General features: G+C 37.8%; 1 protein-coding gene across 2 annotated transcripts in view; it reads left to right on the top strand.

The window, feature by feature from the left end:
• The window catches only part of Tmem87b (transmembrane protein 87B), a 58,527-nt gene extending 43,462 nt beyond the window's left edge, over nucleotides 1–15,065 (top strand). Inside the window, exons 11-19 of one of the 2 annotated variants that reach the window (XM_042695467.1) lie at nucleotides 481–552; nucleotides 2,400–2,508; nucleotides 2,791–2,849; nucleotides 4,108–4,211; nucleotides 6,214–6,287; nucleotides 8,712–8,782; nucleotides 10,010–10,062; nucleotides 12,754–12,784; nucleotides 14,135–15,065. In XM_042695467.1, the coding sequence (XP_042551401.1) occupies nucleotides 481–552; nucleotides 2,400–2,508; nucleotides 2,791–2,849; nucleotides 4,108–4,211; nucleotides 6,214–6,287; nucleotides 8,712–8,782; nucleotides 10,010–10,062; nucleotides 12,754–12,784; nucleotides 14,135–14,194 (633 nt within the window). In that variant the 3' untranslated portion in view covers nucleotides 14,195–15,065. The remainder of the gene's footprint in view (nucleotides 1–480; nucleotides 553–2,399; nucleotides 2,509–2,790; nucleotides 2,850–4,107; nucleotides 4,212–6,213; nucleotides 6,288–8,711; nucleotides 8,783–10,009; nucleotides 10,063–12,753; nucleotides 12,785–14,134) is intronic. The other variant, XM_042695466.1, reaches the window with a different exon arrangement.
• The last annotated feature ends 7,617 nt before the right edge of the window (nucleotides 15,066–22,682 follow it).

Genomic DNA, 22,682 nt, shown 5'->3' with positions numbered 1-22,682 from the left:
GATAAGGAAAGCACAATTTACTTAAAATAGTCATGTGATTTACTTAAAATAGTCATGAACTAGAAAGTAAAATTATCTTGTTTAGTGGGAGAAAGAAAATCTAGTTTCCATTTCCACTTGAACTTGAATTTGTGGGGTTTACCTTCAAGTTTTGTAAGTTTTGATTAAAGTAAAAAAAGTCCCATTTTCTGTAGGAAAACAAATCAAGTTTCTAAGTGATTACAAATGACAAGCAAAAAAATTTAAAAAAGGACTATTGTAGATATATAATTTGATAATGACCCTACCTTCTCTGACTTTAATAAATGTAATGTTTAAGTATAGCCAATCCTGTAAGAATCTTAACTCTATAATCAAGTATTAGAAAAATTAGCCTGGAAAATTCAAAGGCTGTAATGTTTGTCATGTCCCCACCCTTCCTGCTTATTTGTTGGTTTCTGTCTTTTTTGCTTTTTAATTTGTATTGCTGTTTTGCTACAGGCGAATGATTCTGATCTTGTTCTTCTGGCCAGCCTCCCCCTGTCTCTCCTTGACTCTGGCTTGTGCTGGTGGATATCCTTTCTTACTACAGTAGTTCCTGCCATTCTCTTCTCACTGCAACCCTGGGATGAAGCAAGCTTTTCTAATGCTTTTCTTTAAGAGGTTGGGGGTACAAGGGTGGAGGGGGGATGTGGGGGGGGGGGCAGGGGATGGCTTAAACATCACCTAACTTTGTAAGTATTTTATAAACAAACCTTAAGCAGTTTCCAAGATGTTTTTGATATTTTTATTTCTTTTTTTTTGTCTTGGGGTTTGTATGCTGGGCCTGGGCGCTGTCCCTCAGCTCTTCAGCTCAAGGCGAGTGCTCTACCACTGGAGCCACAGCGCCACTTCCAACTTTTTGGAATAAGAGGACTTTCCTGGGTGGCTTCAAAGCATGATCTTCAGGTCTAGCCTCCTAAGTAGCTAGTCTTACAGCTGTGAGACACCTGATGCCTGGCTGGCTGGAAATAAAGTCTTTCGGTTATTGAGGTATTTAGAGTTTAAAGTGGATATAAATATGCTACTTGCATTTTTTTTGCTCAACTCTGCTATTGTGTCTGCTCTGAAGAGGGGTTGCGTATGAGGGCAACCATCTCCCTAAATCCTGCTTCACTGCTAAGCTGAGGACTCAGTTTAAAAAAGTCCTTATGTTTCTTTATCTTAGCAATGTTGACTTTGACCTGAGCCCTGTGCTCCTGGAAAACAGAAATGGGAACTTTGTTCCTCTTCCCCACCCCGGCCCCATCTGTGTTTTGGGAACCCCCTATTGCAGAGAAATGCTTTTTCATACAAGACTTGGGTCAGACTACAAGATAACTCCCTAGCTTACCTAGATAAAGCCAGACCCAGACCCTCTAAATTTCCCCTTGTTCACTCATAAATGATTAATTGAATTCTGCATATCCACTGGCCAATCTGAACAAAAACTGACCTTCCCAAAGCCCTGAACTTTGACTCACTAACAGCTTGAACTGGCACACAACCTTCCATATGGTCCTCTCCTGAGAACCACAGATCTTAAGGAAAGACCTGGACAGTGTGTCCAGTTAGGCCACCCACTCCCCATTCCTGCTGCTTTTAGCCTTGTTTCTTGCTCTCTTGAAGCCCTTTTCTTGGGCTTTTGGGACTTGAAGATCTTACAGTTCTAGTATTCCTCTAATTGCAGGAATCTTCTCCCCACTACAATAATCTTCCTAATGAAATCTCTCCCCTGCTTAGTTCAGATTTGTTTTATTTGACATATTTCAGGTTTTTTTAATTTATAAAATGGAATTGATAGATAAATTGACTTCTTAATTATATAACCTAAGAATAGCCTAAAAGAAAGGGTAGAAAGAAGAAAGAAGGGGGAGAGGAAAAAAGGAAAGGAGAAGGAAGGAAGGAAGGAAGAGAGGGAAGGAGAATGGAAGTAAAAGAAGAAAGGAACGAAGCACAAGAGGCACAGGGCATAGGCAGGCAAGGAAGAAAGGAAAGGGAAGGAGGAAGGGTGGGAGGGAGCAAAGCACAAGAGGCACAGGGCAAACGCATGTGGTACTGCAACCTATCAGAAGTGTCTGAGCTGAGGAGCTCCGCTCAGCTGTGGTGCCCTGGGCTGCAGGAGCTTGCCTTTCCAGGAACCCATCACAGGTCTTCTTGCTTACATTGTTTTCCTTTGAACTTTGTTCACTTATTTCAGAAAAAAAAAGAATTATAAAGCAAACTCTGTGTAACATGAGTATCATGATTATGAATATTAGGATAATATTTTGTGTTTTTATTTGCTTAAATTTAAGGAGGTATAGTTGTGATTAATAACTTTGGAAATATATTAGAAGACCTCTTCTGTTTTTATAAACAGTTCATTATCATTGAAAATGTTTTTCCTTAACTCTTTTCACATTTTCATAAGTTTGGCACAGACTATGAAGACTCTAAGGCTAAGAAAGAACACAGTGAAGTTTTCATTGTATAGACACTTTACTAATACTCTTATATTTGCTGTACTTGGTAAGCTATTTATTTTTCTTACTATAATAATTATTTTAGGCTGGGAAGGTGGCTCAGTGGTAGAGTGCTTGCCTTGCATGCATGAACCCCTGGGTTCCATCCATCAGTACCACATACACAGAAAAAAGCTGAAATGCTGTGGCTCAAGTGGTAGAGCACTAGCCTTGAGCCAAAGAAGCTCAAGGGCAGTGCCCAGGCCCAGAGTTCAAGCTCCAGGACTGGCAAAAAAAAAAATTATTTTAGTGTTACATGTTGTTTTAAAGGTAACTTTGTGTCTTTCAGCCTCTATAGTGTTTATGGTGTGGACAACTAAGACATTTAGAATTGCAAAATGCCAGTCCGTAAGTAAAGTTTCCTATTAAGCCCTTGTCATTTTTAGTTATACTATTTTATTTTGTGGAATTTTCTTTTTAATATGGTAATTTTAGTAGAAATTTTCCTTTTTCTTTGAATTATTTTGCATAGAATTATCAAGCCTTTTGTTTCTTTTAAATGAATCTGAAAAAGATCATACTAAATTGCCATCTCCTATCATGTCTTTTTCCTCAACTTGTTTTCTTATATTTTGAAAAAGAATTCTCTTCTTACATAGTTTAAGAGGAAATGGATAGGGTAATAAATAGCTCAGAGGCAAGGCCATTGCCTAGCATCTACCAGGTCCTAGTATTTGATCTCCAGCATGCTGAACAAGAGAGGAAGAGAAGAGTTCTTCCGTCCCTTCCCACCCCACTGTAAGATTAGGTGATACTTTCCTCTCCCCTTCAAAGCATTGTTTCTCCTTGCCAGAGAGAACCAGAACCTTTGCACCTGTTAAGCATAACTCTACCCAAACAGGACCTTTGCACATGCTAAGCGTAACTCTACCCAAACAGGACTGACCCTTTTGTGTCTGACCTGTTTCTCTGATGTTACTCATCTTTGGCAGGTGTTCCCCATAGGTTCTCTATGAGGGAGAGCAAATACTTCTTGAGCTTAGAATAGGAAAACCCTCTTTTGTGGTTTACAATTCAGATTGTCACTAATTCTACATGAGTAATCAGAATTCTGAGCTGCTCTGTGTTTAGGACAGTTGAATGAAAAAGGAGGCAGAACCTTCTGGAAATTCCTCCCATTTTCTTATGTTTGTATTCTTAACTTGAAATTCTAAGTATACGTTTTAGATTTTTTTGTTTCCCAAATCTTTCTGTTAATTTTTTTTCTTGTAAAGGTTATACTTTTATGTATTCAAATTAATATGCAACCGTCTGAAAATGACACTTTTAGGGTGATCTAGCTTCTAATAGGTTTCCTTAATGAATGAATGCTGACATGTTCTTCACCTGGGATGAATTGTGAAGAACATTCAAATCTGTTAGAAGAGCATTCTGGTTTGGAATCACTGTCAGAATTTCTTCTTGAAGTATGGGTGCTTTGAGACTTAACCCTAAAATGTTATGGAAGTGAATGTATACAACATTAAACAGATCTTTAAAACTTGAATAATACAGACTTGTTTATTTGGTTAAGAAATATCTTTAGTGCTTGACATTATTTACTGTTTGAATGGAAATCTGGATGTCTGTCAAAAAATTAACTTTTCATGTTTAAATTATCCTCTAGGACTGGATGGAGCTCTGGGTTGATGATGCATTTTGGAGCTTCCTTTTTTCACTTATCCTTATTGTAATAATGTTTTTGTGGAGGCCATCGGCAAATAATCAAAGGTATTTAATTAACATTGGGAATTTAAGTTGGCAGGCATTTGTTGATTTTCTATAATGTCAAAAACACATTCATAAAAACTATGAGGAAGCATTTCTACTTTTAAGCAGAATATAGTCAAGTAAAGAGTAAAACCAAATGCAGCGCTGAATAAGAGATGCATAAAGCAGTACAGGGAAGGTGGAAAAGGGAAATCTTTAAGACAGGAGTAGAATAAGATTGAGCTGTGAAAGAATGCATGTTTTGGGGTTATTGAGAAAGTATAACATGGTATAGTATGGAGGCCAGTTTGGTTAGTACTACACATTGAGCATCCTTTATCCAAGATGCTTGGTATAGAAATGTTTTCAACTGAGAATTGTTTAGATTTTGGAGTATTGTTTAGGCTTTGGACTTTACTGGTTAAGCATCCCTAATTAAAAAATCTGAAATCCAAATGCAAGATCTTATTAAAAATATAACTAATACCAAAGAGTTTGGGAGGTAGTTGTAGAGTACAAGGCCCAGAGTTCAAGCCCCAATACCTCCAAAATAATAAAAATAAATGAAGTAGATTATTCTTATCATCTTATAGAGCTACCACACAATACTTGTTTTTCCTGTTTTGCTGGTACCTGCTTTTTAAACTCAGACCCTAATGTTCACGTGGCTTGCTTGTTCAGCTGGTACTCTGCCCCTCAGTGAGCCATTATACCCTGAGCCCAGCTTTTTGCCAGGTACTTTGGAGATGATGTTTCTCAGACTTTTCTGACTGGGATAGCTTAAACTGAGATCCTCCAGATCTCATCTTCATGAATAGTTAGGATTACAGGTATGAGCCAAGCCAGTGTTGCCCAGCATACCACATTGCTTTTAAAGGCACAGTATAACGTGAATGTAGCAACTTATAAAAGTGATCCCCAATTATTAGATGGTGTAAATGGACATCTATCTTGGCTTGTGAAGCAAAGACACCCATAAAATTAATAGGTAATTGAAAAATCGTGAGCCATTGCCCCAGGAAAGCCCTGTGAGACTCTTATCTCCAATTAACCACCAGAAAACCAGAAATGGCATTGTGGCTCAAAGTGGTAGAGCACTAGGGACAGCACTCAGGCCCTGAGTTCAAGCCTCATATCTGACAAAAAAAATTAATAGATATTTTAAAAAGACCTTTTAAGGGGCTGGGAAGGTGGCTCACTGGTAGAGTGCTTGCCTCGCATGCATGAGGCCCTTGGGTTAGATTCCTCAGCACCACGTAAGCAGAAAAAGCTGGAAGTGGTGCTGTGGCTCAAGTGGTAGAGCGCTAGCCTTGAGCTAAAGAACTGAGAGTGCCCAGGCCCAGAGTTCAGGCCCCACAACTGACCCCACCCCCCCCCCAAAAAAAAGACCTTTAATGAAGTTATATCTATTAACAATCAGTAGAGTTTTTGAGAGGAAGGTGTGGGTATAACTTAGTGGAAGTGGCTCCATCCGTGGGTTTTATTTTCACCGATTATTTTATTATTTTATTTTCCCTCTTTTATGAAGGGGAAAGCTAAAACATGGTGGGCAGGGAGGTGCACTTGTCTTGGAGAAAGAAGTACATCAGAAAGTTCCCTTGTATTTTGCAGACTTGCTTCTTAGATAGATTTTAACTGGTTTTGCTGTATCAACAGGATTTCAGAACTTCCTTTTCATAGTTTCTTCATAGTAATTCTAGCTAACTTGTGAGTAGCATATTTTTATTATTTTAATTTTTAAGAAACTTTAAAAAATGTAGATCTTTAAAATACATATAATGAGGGCTGGGAAGGTAGCTCAGTAGTAGAGTGCTTGCCTCCCATGCATGAGGCCCTGGGCTCAAGTGGTAGAATGCTAGCCTTGAGCTGAAGAGCTGAAGGACAGCACCCAGGCTTAGAGTTCAAGCCCATGACTGACAATAAATAAATAAATAAAATAAATATATAATGACCATTTTAGATATAGAATGAAAGCTGAGGGGATTCAACCACACTAGTGAACCTACTCCTTGTTTTTGTATAGATATGCATTCATGCCCTTAATAGATGATTCTGATGATGAAGTTGAAGAATTCATGGTAACATCTGAAAATTTAAGTGAGTGATATTTTTAAATTAAGTATTGTACATACTGTAATTGCAAGATTGTATATCTATGATACATGGTCATGTATGTCATTTAAAGTCTTTTCAAAAATATTTAAAGGCTTTTTTAACCATAGAAACCTTTATACTAATAACAAGACAAGTTAATAGTTAACATTTTGAGATTATAATGTAGTTTGAGCTCTGGTTACTCATTTGCTCTTAAAGTACTAAAGCAGGTAACTGCTTTTCCACAGGATGCTGTGGGTTGTCCTAGGCTGAGAGCCTGGAAAGTATTATATCTTCCAAGTGGTGATTGATGAATTTCTTCTTGATCTTTGAATTGTTTTTATACTTTCCTGGTCATTCCCAGAGCTTTTCTAATTATAGTTACATTGCTGTTTTTATTTCAGTCTTTGTTGTTATTGTTGTTGCTCATACTGGTATTTGAACTTGGGGCTTCTGCTTGCTCAGCTGGCACTTTACCACTGAGCCATGCTTTTAGCCCAGCTCTTTGCTACTTATTTTAGAGACAGTTTCCCAGACTTTTCTGCCTGACCCAGCTTGAAACTTCTATCCTCTGGATCTCAGCTTCCTGAGGTGCTAGGATTTCAGGCATGAACCATTGGTTCTTTCATTCTTTTAATTTCTACTTAACATTTTCTCATTTTAATTTTATTATAATATTCCAAGTAAGCATTTGTTAAGGCAACATAAGTATGTAACTTTTATTTTGAGGGTATTTTTTTCTGTTACATTTTGCCTTCCTTTTAATCTGGCTTCTCTTTGTTAGCTATATTACTTTTCATTTGTTTTGTACTGTCACTTATCTAAAATACCATGAACTTATGTTTAGGCCTACCCAGGCAGCAAAAATGGTTATGTAGTTAGTGTGTCTCTCTACTTTGTTTTCAACTTTTTTCATCTTAGTCTTATCTGCAATTAATTTTGTATGTTTTTCTGTCCTTATTAAAAGAAATCTGAAAAGTTTATTCATGATTAAGATATTAATCATGGACTATGTGAAAGTTCTGGCCTCCAGTAATAATGATAATTAGGTGAAGTGTATTGGACAGACTTTTTTTGTATTGGTAGCTAGTCTCAACAAGATACTGAAAAAAAACCACCATTTGAAGCATATAAAATTAGTGACCTATATATTCACCTTAAGAGTGAAAAAGTGAGATTAGAGTTTTTAAATGAAAGAAATGATGGAGTTAAATGCTGCAACAAAAAATACAATAGAGAAATTGAATAGAGTCAAAAACAGTTTCTTTAAAGGATTAGTAAGAATTCATTTGCTGCTACGTAGCCTAAGTGAGAAATAAAAACAATACAAGTACCAAAAGACAGATTTCTAATGTTGGAAATAATAGGACATTACTGCAATATAAAGGGGCATGTAAAGTAATACCATGAACAACTTGTTTAATAAGTTGCAATTGGATGAAGTAGCCACTGGGAGGCATACTTCCTAACCCGTTCATTAGGCCAGTACCACTTAGATGCCAAAATTTTCATAAAGACATTACAAGAAAAATATTACAGACTGATGTCATTAATGAATGGAAGCATAGAAATCATTTTAATATATTAGAAAATAAGACTTAGCAAAATATGGAAAGACTATCATCATCAAGAGGAATTTATCCCAAGGCTGCAAACCTGTTATAACTGTTTGAGAATCAAACTCAGTGTAAGTCAGCATATTCAAAAAGAAGAATGGCCAGTAGATGCATATAGAAAACAACTCAGCAAACCATAGAATGCTATGAAAAAACTTCCCAGCTGGAACTATCCTTAATAATGAACTAGTTACTGCTTTTTTTTTAAACCAAGATTGTACTTGCATGTGACTATAGTTAATAATTTATTAAAAATTTCAAAATAGAGGATTTTGAATGTTCCTGACACAAGGAAGTAATAGCTTGTTATGTAACCTGATTTGATCGTAATTTCATTAAATGCATGTATTGAAAAGTGTACTTTACCCCATAAATATGTACAATATATTACGTATCAAGTTTCTTAAAAACCTATTTACTTTTTCCACCTCTTTTCTGCATTTCCAGATGACAAATTAAAACCAGAACCCTGGCCAAAAGTCACCACTATTTTCCTGTAGAAAAAAGAACTTTTTCTTTTTTTGGGGGGGGGGGTCCGGTTGTGGGGCCTGAACTCTGGGCATGGGCCCTGTCCCTCAGCTCTACAGCTCAAGGCTAGCACTCTACCACTTGAGCCACAGTGCCACTCTCGGCTTTTTTCTTTTTGCTTATGTGGTGCTGAGGAATCAAACCTAGGGCCTCATGCATTGCAAGGCAAGCGCTCTACCACTGAGCCACCTTCCCAGCCCCAAAAGAACTTTTTCTTAATGGCTTATAAAATGTAACAGTAGAACCATACCATTTTGTAACTTTATACTGTTTCTCATTATAGCTGAAGGAATAAAATTAAGAGCCTCAAAAACTGTTTCCAATGGAACAGCTAAGCCTACTTCTGAAAACTTTGTGAGTACTGTGTTTTCTAATAGTCTTTATACCTCAGATCTGCCAGTGTCCTGTTTATCAGTTGTCATAAGAATATTAAGTATTGTTTTGTTTTATATTGCTCGGTATAAAAATACTGTTGCCACATTACAATACTAGTTTAACTTCTTAGTGTGATAAAGTGGTTTTTTAAAGCCTTTTTTTTTTTCCTTGTCAGTCATGGGGCTTGAACTCTGCTGTCCCTTAACTCTTCAGCTCAAGGCTAGCACTCTACCACTTGAGCCACAACGCTACTTCTGGTTTTGGGAGGTTAATTGGAGAGAGGAGTCGCATAGGGACTTTTCTGCCTGGGCTGGCTTCAAACTGTGATCCTCAGATCTCAGTCTCCTGACTAGTAAGGATTACAGACATAAGCCACTGGCACCAGCTTGTAATTCTGTAAAATATGTTCTTTGACTTGTTTTATGATAACTAAAGTTTTTTGAAATATTATTATGGTTTTAGTTACCTGGTGGCAAAGCCATAGGTAACCTGTATTTCTGTAATCTGGACATATGGAATCCCAAGCTGTTGAATGAAACACTAGTGCAAAATTCCATAAAATTCTTACAAATGTATAAACGATTACCTTCCTGTGCAGAAAATGTCTATGAACATAAATGAATTTCATTGTTTAGAGTTGGGTCCTCTCTCTAAGGTAACTTAAAGTTCAGTATTTGTAAACATTTCATGGGAATGATTTTTATTAAAAAAAAATCCTAAGTAGGAAGATCGGAGTCTGAGGCTAGCCCTGGACCAAAAAAAAAGCAGCAAAGTAATGCCTGATGCTAAAAGAGATGGTAAACCCTGACTTCAAACACCAAGACTGAAAAAAAAAAACTTGAACAAACTAGTAATAATGTGAAGAAAAAAAAATTAATACAAGACAATATCTTGCTAGTTCTTCTATTTCTTGTCTTTATATATTTATATAGTTTCTCAGGACACAAAACAAATTAACAAACTAAAATAAAACCTCTATGCATTTAGGTAAAGCCAAGCAATACAGAAATCTGAAATCAGTTTCTGGTTTGTCAATAATTGGGCATAATTTCTGTATGGTATATGTTCGAATTTTTTTAGGATATGTGTATCAACTAAAAGATGTCATATGCATTTGAGTTTAAATACTTAGGTTTCACATTCCATTAGGAAATTGCACATTTAGATGATATTAATTACATGCTAAATATGAATATATTTCTACAGGATGAAGATCTGAAATGGGTGGAAGAAAATATTCCCTCTTCATTCACAGATGTGTAAATATCCTCTTTTAAAGTATAAACTTCAGGCTGTGGTTTAAAGGGATAGTCCTTTGTCATGTGGTTTTTCAAAGCTCACTTCTCCGTATGTTTTTATATGCTCTCCCCACCCATGAACAGCTGATGTACTTCTTACCAATCTACCAAAGCCTTCACAGAAAGCAGAGTCCTGGCGGAGGCTCTTTCCCCTGTATCATTATCAACAATGATGTTAATACTCAGATCTCTGTCAAACGCCAGCCTTTTCTCCCCTACAGTTTTCAAGATCCTTTTGCTGTTGTTTTAATTTTCTGTTATGGAAAAGTTCGAACATTTACAACTTTAAAAAAATGAACAACATATAAACACCATATCTTACATTGTACGGTAGCTTTTAAAGGCGTGTCAGCATAGGAAATAGAGTTCATTGGAATCTTCTCTGTGAATTTGGAACTTCAAGGTCCTCCTTATCTGTGTCCTGTTCCATGCAAATTCCAGACAGATGTTTCACAGTGAAGGCAAAAAGAGCCAACTATGATAACTTTCCATACATCAGTCCTTACTTTCCACTAGTTTGGCTTCTGTTTAGACAGTTCTGTCTAGTATGTTTAGTATGATAATCCTTTTGCTTGCGTTGTTTCCTTTGTATTTCTTCTAGTACAAGTGTGCCTGAAATGAGCCTGACAATCTATGGTTAAACAAGTTTCGTTTGAGTTGTTTTTGTTTTGTTTTGTTTTTAGTTAGTCATGGGGCTTGAACTCTGGGCCTGGGCACTGTCTCTGAGATCTTCAGCTCAAGGCTAGCACTTTACCACTTAAGCTGCAGCGCCACTTCTGGTTTTATGGTGGTTAATGAGAGATAAGAGTCTGCCCAGACTGGCTATGAACTGCAGTCCTCAGATCTCAGCCTCCTAAGTAGCTAGGATTATAGCCATAAGCCACCAGTGCCGGCTTGTTTGAGTTTTTGAAAGTTGTTTTTGGTGGGGTGTAAAATTTGTGGTAGATAGTTGTTTTTTTTTTTCAACATAACGAAGAATGTCATTTGACTAGCTCCTGTTTGTTGGAGTTTGAGAAAAAGTCTTCTTTGACATCCTATATTTATGTGGTGAATTTGTTTTCATTTCTTTTTTTATCATTTTATCTTTTCAATTTTATGATGATTTTGGATAGGGTGCACAAACATTCTTATTTCTCTTGCCATATACCTAGAAGTGGAATTGCTACATTATGTAATTTTTAACCTTCTAGGGGATTGTTAAGGATTTCCAAGTAACTGCTTTATTTTATATTCCTGTCAGTAAGATATGAGAGTTCCAGCTTCTCCATGTCTCTGCCAGCGCTTGTTATTGACTCCCTTTTTATGTTATCTCTGTCAATGGCTATGAAGCATTCTCTCATTGTGGTTTTGATGAGCTAATCATTGAACTAAGTTGGTTGAGTGACTGGTATTAGCTGAAATCCATGCCTAGAACTGATACTAATCATACGTTTTTCCAATCAGCAGAAAAGGAAAATTTGTGTATGTTTTCCCTCTTTTTTTAGCATTTCTTCTTTCCTTCCTGTATTTCTCAGCTAAGTACTTCCTCCCATAGATCATTCTTTATTGTTTCTTGTTATATGGGTTTACTAACAACATATTTTCTCAGTTTTATGATAGGGAAAGTATATTTATATTGTCTTCCTTTTTAAAGGAGAGTACTATGGATATAGAAACTTAACTAACTTAGATACTCAGCACATCTTTCATGACCTTCATGACTTTGACACACACTTTTGTTTCAGGCTCTCCTCCATAAAGCTCCATTGCAGGCTGAGGCTACACTAAGCTCATTGAATATTTTTAAATCTGGTTTTTATTTGTATTACCATTCCTCAAAAGTTTGTTTTATTTCTTTCTCTCTCTTTTTCTTTTTCTCGCGTTGTTTCACACATGCTAGAGAGTACACACATCCTAAATAGGTATGTTGCTCCCAAATTGAAAAATAAATACAAAAATGGTAATATCCTAAATCTCCTATTGCCTTCCCAGAAAGGGAGCCCACTTTCTCAAAGATCCTGTTGACACAATGCTTTTTTTTTTTTTTTTTTTTTTGGTTGGTTGTAGGGCTTGAACTCTGGGGCTGAGCTCTGTCCCTTAGATCTTCAGCTCTTGGCGAGCACCTACCACTTGAGCCACAGTGCCACTTCAGGTTTTCTGGTGATTAATTGGAGATAAGAGTCTCACAAACTTTCCTGACTGGGCTGGCTTTGAACCTTGATCCTCAGATCTCAGCTTCCTGAGTAGCTAGGATTACAGGTATGAGCCACCAGCACCCGGCTGACACTCAGAACTTTTAACTATAGGTTCTGTCAGGTTTTAAAACATTATCCCTCAAGGGCTGGTAAGGTGGCTCAGTGGTAAAGTGCTTGCCTTGCATGCATGAGGCCCTGGGTTCGATTCCTCAGCACCACATAAGCAGAAAAAGCCAGAAGTGGCATTGTGACTCAAGTGGTAGAGTGCTAGCCTTAAGCTGAAGAGCTGAGGGACAGTGTCCAGGCCCAGAGCTAAAGCCCCATGACTGACAAAACAAAAAAACAACAGCAACAAAAAAAACTTTATCCCTCAACCACTCATCTGTTTTTTTGTCTGTATAGTTTTTAATTGTGTAACTCTTCCACAATTTGATCCCATTTGGCATTACTCTTAAGCACTCTCACTTTTTTCTTTTAGGGCCCTTCCAGTATTAGTGGATTCAGATGAGGTAACACATTTTTACTTATCTACTTAGAACTGTTATTTTTATTTTCAAAAGTAGAAATGTATTTCAGAAAGAAATTCTGAAAGATTTTTAAAAAATTATTGGTTGAAGAAATAGAAGGATGCTATGAATCGATGCATTCTGGTAAAGATTAAAGGATTTCTGTATCAACTATTCATTTGAAACAGAAGCAAGATAAATGCTTGTTGGTGTGAAAGAAAAGAACTTTTCTGAGTTTTTTAATGTGTGATTTTTCTAATATTTTGTATATAGGATAAGAGGATTTATTTAATTTAATTAATTAATTAATTGAGTCAGTCATAGGGCTTGAACTCAGGGCTGAGGTACTGTTCCTGAGTTTTTTTTTGCTCAAGGCTAAAATTCTACCACTTTGAGCCACCGCGCCACTTCCAGTTTTTCTAGTGGTTCATTGGAGATGAGAGTCTTAACTTTCCTGCTTGGGCTGGCTTCAAACTGCAGTCCTCAGATCTCCGCCTCCTGAATAGCTAGGATTATTATAGGTGTGAACCACCAGTGCCCAAGAAGAGAATATTTTAATGTGGCAGCTTAATCTTTGATACTCTGATATTTTATGAGCTTAGTATATGAAGTTTTTCTCACTTGGATTTACTGAACAAATTTGTTTGGATTTAGGCAAGTTTGTGGAAGCAAGGTCAGTTACAGGGCAAGTGTACACCCAAGCAGGGTGAAGTGTGAAGTGTAGCAATGAAGGGATAAAAACATGGAACATCAGCTCATATGATGGAAGAGAAGAGAGGGAGAGTAGGCAGCAGTAGCAATGTTGTAATGTCTTGGTGGATGTAAGATATAAGGAGAGCAGGGCATGGTGTGGTAAAAGATGAGGAAAGCAAGTTTTGCATCTGGGTCCTGATTTAAACACAGCAGAATGAAAAGGTTTAGGAAGGCCACGCTCCACAACAGTTAAACTTCAAGATTTATGATTCTCTAAATTCATGTGCTACAGAATTATTTTTAAAGGATTATTTAAAATACTCATTTGATAAATAATTGATTTATAGTTTTAAAAACATTAATTCAGTGAGATGAGCTAAGCCTGAGAAGTCCATTTTAGCTCAGTTTCTGCCTCTCCCTGAAGAGCTAAAACTTGGCATGTTTTCCAGGTAGCAGAAATTGAAAATTCTCTGACCTTCTCCGAATAATTGATTACATTATTAGAGAGGGTCTGTTGCATGGTTTTTTATTTTCTGCATTGTATACTTTCTCGTAACTATGGCTATTGAAAAAATTAAATTGTGATTTTTGCAAGAGCAAATGATTTTGTTAGAGTTGGCTATATCATCAATATCTTAACACAAATTTTTTCACTTTCAGGAAATTATGACCAGATCTGAAATAGCTGAAAAAATGTTCTCTTCAGAAAAGATAATGTGATTGGAACCTGTGTAATTGAAACTCAGTTAATGGTAAAGGATCACCTTTCGTGAAGACTGAAAGAGAGCTTTGTTGTGATATAATGTAATAAGTTCTCACTGTGTTAGTTATCTTGGAAGTCTTTGTATTAAACTGAAGAATTCAAGTGGGAAGATTTTTTTATTGTTGCCATAAAGCCAACTTTTAAATGTCAGCTTAATTTCTTTTACCTGGATTTGGAAATAATCTGAGAAAAGTATTATGACACTGAGATATGCACAAATACTTGTTAGGTGGCAGTGACAGGAATATGGATTTGGGTCTTCTTTTCTCTGGAAAATATGACTATTTCAGATTTGTTTAAATTATATAAACACTCCTATTTTTTCTTCTCATTTTTGAGATAATGTATTTTTGAGGTGTATTGTCTCCATCTTGTAGATTTATAGTTACTAGATTCAATGATAATTTTTTTGACTTTTATGCTAAAGTGATTTTGGATGATAAGGCATGATTTTTATGTGTTTCATTTTGCCTTTAAAAAATTTTTTTTGTCTGCACAAAGCTCTTATTTGGAAATATCACCGTGCACATGAAATCATGGAGTTAGATCTTCCCTGAGCTCAGGGAATACAAGTACACAAGGAGAAAAGTCTTGAGGGTCAGTTCCAAAAATGTGCTCTGCCATTGTTCCCTTCCTCAGGCCTCCAGTACACATACTGCTGCTAACTGTAGGGCAGTTGATGGACCCCAGGCCACATGGTTCCCTAGTGCACTTTCTACCCCCAGGGAGCTGGCAGCCCCATTCCTGGTGATCCTCCTAGGAAGCACTTGTATTGTTTACATTATCTTAGCATTTTCTAAATCATAATAAAAAGATAATTTAACTTCAGAGGATTTCATAATTATTTTGTAATCAATTAATCTTCAACTATGTTTTATACCTTATTTTGTTAGCGTTTGTATTGTATGATTTGAGATTTATCTTTCAATCTCTTTAAAATGTACACTGTTCTAGACTTGAAAGGCAATTGAATGTAGCATGATGAAAATGTGAATGTTTTGCTGCTTTCATAACCAAAGATGAGGGGCTGGCAGACATTTAGACTAGTAATGAAAGGCAGACTTCTGGATGTCTTTTCTGTGAAGATCTAACCTTGTGAATTGAGAATAACTTCAGAGAACTTTGATTGTAAAAACATGAACATCCTAAACAAGATTAATAATGTATAATTATTTTTATTCTGAAGCTGCAGAACAATTTTTTCTTTTTCTTTCCAAAGTCTGCTTTCTGGAATTATTTTATTTCAGAGAGGTTATTAAAGAATAGGGTTTTTTGTTTTGCTTTGCTTGTTTTTTTTTTTTTTAAACTGGTAATGTCTCTTGAAAGATGTTTGCATTTGTGATTTCAGTACTTAAAATTTGGAAAGTGATAAACATCCTGGTAAGCATCACAAAGAAAGGCCTGGTTATCAGGATGCCATTCCTTACCTCACTGCCTTCCTCAGTGGTGGGCGCCCTCCCCTGTGCGTTCCAGCATGTTGTTCCTTCTGCCTTTTAGTGTGCTTGTTTCAGGAAGCTGAAAGTGAGGAGCCTTTTTTGTTTGATTTGGTTTGGAGACAAAGTTTCATTATGTAGCCCAATCTGCCTTTGACTCAATAGTTTTCCTGTCTGCCTCCCAAGTGCAAGGGTTATAGGCATATACAACCCAAGCGTATCTTAATGTTTTTATCTAATACTTTACCCTGGTTTGAGACAATTGGTCCCAATTCATGAGTCTAGTTGAATATTAAAATACCGAATGCATAGCTAACAGCCTGTGGGTTCTGTATATTGAGTGGGTGGGAATAGGGAGCTGATTACCAGAATGACAGTAGGTTAAAGTGTCTCTGCATAATCTCAGTAGTGTTTATCAACACACTTCTTCCTACAGCTGGAAAAGCCAGTGATGCTGCTGACACATTGGTGGCTATGGGCTGAAATGCAAACTTTTCCTTCATCCAAAGAAAGCCTCCTCAGAAGCATTTTTAGAAGAGTATTGCTGTATCTGTCACTTTTAGTGAGAATTGTGTCATCTCTGGATGTCTGATAACCTGAACTGAGTATTCCTACGAGGGCCTGCTTAGCCCCTGCAAATAAGCAGGAGGCACCCTGGCACCATTACCACAGCTCCTGTTGAGGCTAGCAGGTACCCTGTCCTCCCAGGCCCACTGCACAGCACCTGTCTCATCTGCTTGGAGTCCCAGTCTGGTTGTCAGCACCTCGCAGGTACTCATATCAACTGACTTCTAGTGATGAAAGGGTCTCAGGATAAGGTCCAGTTTCATGTGTTTCTGGACAGAATTCTCAGTTCTTTTGTTACATCATTCATAGGTATATTTGATGTGAAATTTGCTTAAGAAGAACCTTTCATGGTTTGAATTAGCTTAGTATTTAAATACTAGATACCAGAATGGGAAACATTCGACCGACCCATGGGCCATATCAAGCCTTCGAAGTCATTTAGTCTGGTCCTGCCCAGCAAGATTCAAAGTTCAATAAATCTAGTTTTTTCCATAGCACATAAGCATTGATACCAGCTAACATCATATGCCAAATGAAGAAAAAGGCTCTGCACCCCTGATTTAGAGGCTAGTCAATTTAGTTTATTGCGATAAATAGGAAGAAAAAAAAGGGCTGGGAAGGTGGCTCAGTGGTAGAGCGCTTGCCTTGCATGCATGAGGCCCTGGGTTCAATTCCTCAGCACCACATAAGCAAAAAAAGACGAAGTGGGACTGTGGCTCAAGTGGTAGAATGTTAGCCTTGAAGAGCTGAGGGACAGCACCCAGGCCCCACAACAGACAAAAAAAAAAAAAAAGATGAATGTCTGTCTTAAGCCTGAGGTTATAGAATGTCCCCATACTGATTCTATAAAGGAAATAATTTTTTATATCTTTGCTATCTTTCCCATCTGTATTACAGCATATCATGTTCTCACTATAAAGTCTGAAAGTATAAAAATGTACATAGAGGGTTAATTTTTATATTCTCCTTTTGGGAAGAGGTTTGCATCTATTGCCTTAGCTATTCACGACTAAAGTCAAGAGACCCTGAACTAGTTTTTGTCTCTCATTCCAGCACTGTGTCTTGTGATTGGCATGCAGGAAGACAATATGAAGCACCTTATACCTATTATAAGAGAGAAATTTAGCATATTGTTCAAGTTGAGCAAATGAAAATGTATATATGTGACAAAACTAGATTTTTAAGGAAATGTACATTATAATTTAGGAACTAAATACTACTAAAACTAATTTAGGCCAGGCACTGGTGGCTCACACCTATAATCCTAGTTACTCAGGAGGCTGGGATCTTAGGATCATGGTTCAAAACCAGCCTGGTCAGGAAAGTCCATGAGACTCTTCAGTTAACCACCAGAAAACTGGAAGTGGTGCTGTGGCTCAAGTGGTAGAGGGCTCGCATTGAGCCGAAGAGCTCAATGGACAATGCCCAGGCCCAGGGTTCAAGCCCTACAACTGAAAATAAAGAAAGTTAGTGGCTGGGAATGTGGCTTAGAGGTAGAGTGCTTACTTAGCATGTATGAAGCCCTGGATTCAATTCCTCAGTACCACATAAACAGAAAAAGCCAGAAGTGGCACGGTGGCTCAAGTGGTAGAGTGCTAGCTTTGTGCAAAAGAAGCTCAGGGACACTGTCCAGGCCCTGAGTTCAAGCCCCAGAACTGGGAAAAAAAAGAAAAACTAATTTAGAATCAGTAGAATATCACTTGTTTAAGGTGGAACTTTAGAGGTTGGAAAGTTGTATTTTTTTATTTGAAAGGATTAAATTATTTTATAAATTGGAAGAAGTTTCTTCCAATTTTTGCTTGAAAACTTGGTGTATCTTTGTGCCTTAATATTTGTTCTTTTAGTAAAATGCTTTCTGAAGTTTGGGATGACTGATTAAAATCTATCATGGAAATAGACTTCAGTTGATGGCAGTACATAAAATTTTAACAAGAATTTTTCCAACTAATCGTAGAAAATGTGGGTAAGTATGGTGCTGCACATCTGTTACCCAAGCACTCCAGTGCTGAAGGGTGATTTTTAAATTCAAAGCCAGCCTGGCCTGCCTGGGAAATTCAAGGCTAGCTTGACCAACATAAAAAGAACCTGCCTCAAAACATAGACTCAAAACAAAATGTGTATCCAAAACAAGTGAAATAAGCCAGGCACCAGTGGCTCACATCTGAGATCTGAGGATTGTGGCTCCAAGTCAGCCCTGGAAAGGAAAGTCTGTGAGACTTTTCTGTCCAATTAACCACATAAAACCTGAAAGTGGCCGTGTGGCTGTAAGTGGGGGAGCACTAATCTTGAGGAAAATTGCTCAGGGATAGCACCCAGGGTCTAGTGACTTAAGGCAAATTGCCCTTAGGTGGTAGTTTATAGCTGGCTGGCCTTAGGCTGAAGTTAGATGTAAATGATTTTGATAATATTTCTTCAGAATTGCTTCTGAGAGTAAAAATCTATGGTGAAAGTTTATGTACAGAAAATACTTCCAAAAAGTCACCCAGCAGGTGGTGCCAAAGTAATGTCTCAGAAGAGTTCTAACGTTAACTCTCTCCATAATCCTTGCCTTTAAAATATATAAATGTGCTTTATTTACCAGATGTCATGAGCCAAATTTGGATATGAAAGAAAGACTTAAAAATAAAACATTCTAAATTTTAAAGTGTTAAGCTTAAAAAAAAAAAATGTTTAAGTGTCAGAGATGTGGCTTCCTGGCAGAGCACATGCCTAGCATGTACAAGGTCCTGGGCTTGGGCTCCAGAGCCACACATAGAATGTTTAAAAACATGCTGCGAGATGATGACTGCATGTGAAGATAAAATAGACTTTGTGTGTTTTGCTTACCTCTTACTGTATCCTTACATGTGGCTGTTGTTTCCTATTAGCCTCTAAACTCTTGTCTCTGTGGAAGGTTATAATTCTGGTTCTTGTTTATTGATTTTATAAATGGAGATCTCGGGGTAGAATGGAGTCCAGGGAGGTAGCAACAGTATGTGTTTTGTCTCACCACTACTGGAAGTACCGAAAATAAAATATTCCATAAATTTTGTCTTGCTTTTTTTGAAAAAGAAAATTGGGGCATTCACATATCTATATCCAAGAATTATACTAAGAGGAGAGTGAGGTGGGCATTGGTGCCTCACACCTGTAATAATAGCTGTTCAAGAGGCTGATAGCTGAGGATTGCAATTTGAAGCAGCCTGAGTAGGAAAGCCCCTGAAACTCATCTCAAATTAACTACCCAAAAACCAGAAGTGAAGCTGTTACTCAAGTAGTAGAATACAATCCTTGAGCAAAAAAAAGCTCAGGGATGGTGCTCAGGCCCTGAGTTCAAACCCCAGGACTGGTACCAAAAAGAAAAAATTGACCTTTTCACTGCTTATAAACCGCCTTTTGAAATAGTGAATTTATGCTTATAAAATATAATTGTAAGGGCTGGGAAGGTGGCTCAGTGGTAGAGTCCTTGCCTAGCATGCGTGAGGCTCTGGATTCGATTCCTCATTACCACATAAACAGAAAAGGCCATAAGTGGCACTGTGGCTCAAGTGGTAGAGCACTACTAGCTTTGAGCTGAGGGACAGTGCCCAGAGTTCAAGCCCACGACTGACCAGGGGAGGTGGGGGATAGATAGATAGATAGATAGATAGATAGATAGATAGATAGATAGATAGATAGATAGATAGATAGATAGATAGATAGATATAATTGTGAGCTTAAAGTTCTGATAATGAACAGAGGAAGATCAATTCTTCCCACAGAGAGGATAACTGGACAAAATTAGAATGCCATCTACTTGAAGATAATCAAATGAGACAAAACCCAGAGCATTTGAAGGGAACTCAGTACATGGATGAAGACTGCATGGGGTGAGTTTTACCTAGATGACAGACACAAAACCTATGATTCTGCTAACCTGAAGAACTGGAAGAGAGATCAGAAGAACAATGTTGGCTGGAAAATAAAAACAATCCTGAAGCAAAGTGCTATGGACAGTGCAAGCCATTCCCCCTAGAGGACTGTGTTAACAATCTGACCCCACATGATGCTGTGAGGAGCTTTGGGAAGGTGATTAGGTCATGAATGGAGTGAATGCCCTTAAGAGAGTACTCTCTCACTTCTGCCATGTGAGGACACAGAAAACAGCTGCCTATGAATCAAAAACAAGGCATAAGCAATGTCTGACAGCTCCTTTATCTTTTTGTTTTTGTCAGTCCTGGGGCTTGAACTCAGGGCCTGGACACTGTCCCTGAGCTTTTGCTCAAGGATAGCACTGTACCACTTGAGCCACAGCGCCACTTCTGGCCTCTGTTTATGTGGTACTAAGGAATTGAACCCAGGGCTTCATACATGCTAGGCAAGCACTCTACCACTAAGCCACATTCCCAGCCCTAGCCCCTTTCATCTTGATCCCAGCCTCCAGAGCTCTTTTATTAAAGTAACTCCCAAATACTAAAATAGAGCCAGAAGATAAACTCTACTTAAAACTGCCCAAGTCACTGGCTCCCCCTGAGGTCGGCAGGTACAGGCAACCCATGTATCTGTCTCAAGTTAAAGAAGAACTGGGAGCTGAGGATGTCGCGCAGCAGTAGAGTTCTGCTAATAAAATTTGGAACTTGATTCCGACTACGTAAAACTGCTTATTTTAACAAGAACAAGAAATGGGGAGGGAGGGTAGTATCACAGAAAATTATAGGTGGGACTATCTGAAAGTTTACCCTATCATTTAAAAACAAGGGGGTGAAACAAACAAAAAAGAAACTGCAACAGTTTTTTTTTTAACACCTGTACCAAACCTCTGAAGAAGCATTTACTCAAGAAAAATGACTGAATCTTGGTAACAATATGTGATGTTTGCCTTATTCTGGCCTCTTAGTCAATGTGTGTGTGTCCATGAAAAACAACACTAGTTCCCAATACTGGAGAGAGAAAAATGGACTTGAATTTTTTTTCAAAGCTTCATTTCCAAAGAATTGTTTTAGGTTGAGTATTCATTATCTAAATGCTTGAAACCAGAAGTATTTCAGTATTTTTTAATTATTGGAATATTTGCATATACATAATGAAATATCTTGGAGATAGGACCCAAGTCTAAATGCAAAATTCACCCATATATAAGCTTTAAACAAACCCAAAGCCTAGATAGGTAGGTAGGTAGATAGATAGATAGATATAGAGATGGATATAAAGTACCAGCAGTTTGGCTGTGACCCCTCATGAGGTCAAATGTGTAATTTCCTACTTGTGTCAGCACTCAAAACATTTTAGATTTTTGGACATTTTGGATTCTAGATTTTCAGATTGGGGATGCTTGACTTGCATATGACCTGTGTGGTGTTTACCTAGAAGACCCACTAGAAAGAGTTGTCTCCATTTGACCTGAAGCAGTGCTTTCCTGGTGCTAAAAAGCCTCTTCCCAGTGAATGCTTACATAAAACACTAACAAACACATGCTTTAAATGTACCTGCAGGGCTGGGAAGGTGGCTCAGTGGTAGAGCGCTTGCCTTGCATGCATGAGGTCCTGGGTTTGATGCCTCAGCATCACATAAGCAAAAAGAACAGAGCCGGAAGTGGCGCTGTGGCTCAAGTGGTAGAGCGTTAGCCTTGAGCTGAAGAGCTGAGGGACAGCGCCCAGGCCCAGAGTTCAGGCCCCATGACCGGACCCCCCCCCCCAAAAAAAAATGTACCTGCAGCAGCTGAGTGCTGGTGGCTCATGCCTGTAATCCTAACTCTTGTAGGGGTTGAGATCTGAGGATGGAAGCCAGCCCAGACAGGAATGCCTGTGACATTCTTACCTCCAATTAATTACCCAAAAAGCCAGAAGTGGAGCAATGGCTCACATGATAGAGTACTTGCCTTAAGGGAACAGTGGCCAGGCCCTGAGTTCAAGCCTGAGGACTGGCCAAAAAGAAAAAAAGTATGTTTTGATATGAGCCCCATCATATACAAAAGCACCTTGGCAAAGACTGGGAGATCTACTGACTTGAGTTTTAGAAACTCTCTAAGAGTTGATTGACCACCCAATTACAGTAGAGAATTCAGTGACCACATATTATATTATCAAAAATGGCAACTTTACAGAATTGCCGCAAGTCACTAAACCACTATGAAGTATCAGTGACAACGAATACAGGGAACGGGGGAGAATCTGACTTTGAGAGTTATTACATTGTCCAGTTTTCTAAAAAGATTATGACACCTGAAGAAACCAAATATGATCTATAAATAAGGGGGTAAAGCAATCAAGAAAAAAATATTCCTCAGAAAGATTGTAGGGCTCTTCTACAAAAGACCAGACTCCTGAGACAGAAACTTGAAATGATCTATTAAAATATTTTCAACAGGCAAAAAGAAGTCATGAACAAAAGTATGTAAATGGTATCTCAGTATTGGTAAAGAGGGAGTGATTACAAAAACAAACCAAATGGAAATTCCAAGGTTGAAAAGTGCAATAACTGAAATGAA

The sequence above is a fragment of the Dipodomys spectabilis genome, unplaced genomic scaffold, assembly GCF_019054845.1.
Source record: "Dipodomys spectabilis isolate Male_0828 unplaced genomic scaffold, ASM1905484v1 ptg000187l, whole genome shotgun sequence".
NCBI lineage: Eukaryota > Metazoa > Chordata > Mammalia > Rodentia > Heteromyidae > Dipodomys > Dipodomys spectabilis.
This window is presented reverse-complemented; position numbering and strand designations above follow the sequence as displayed.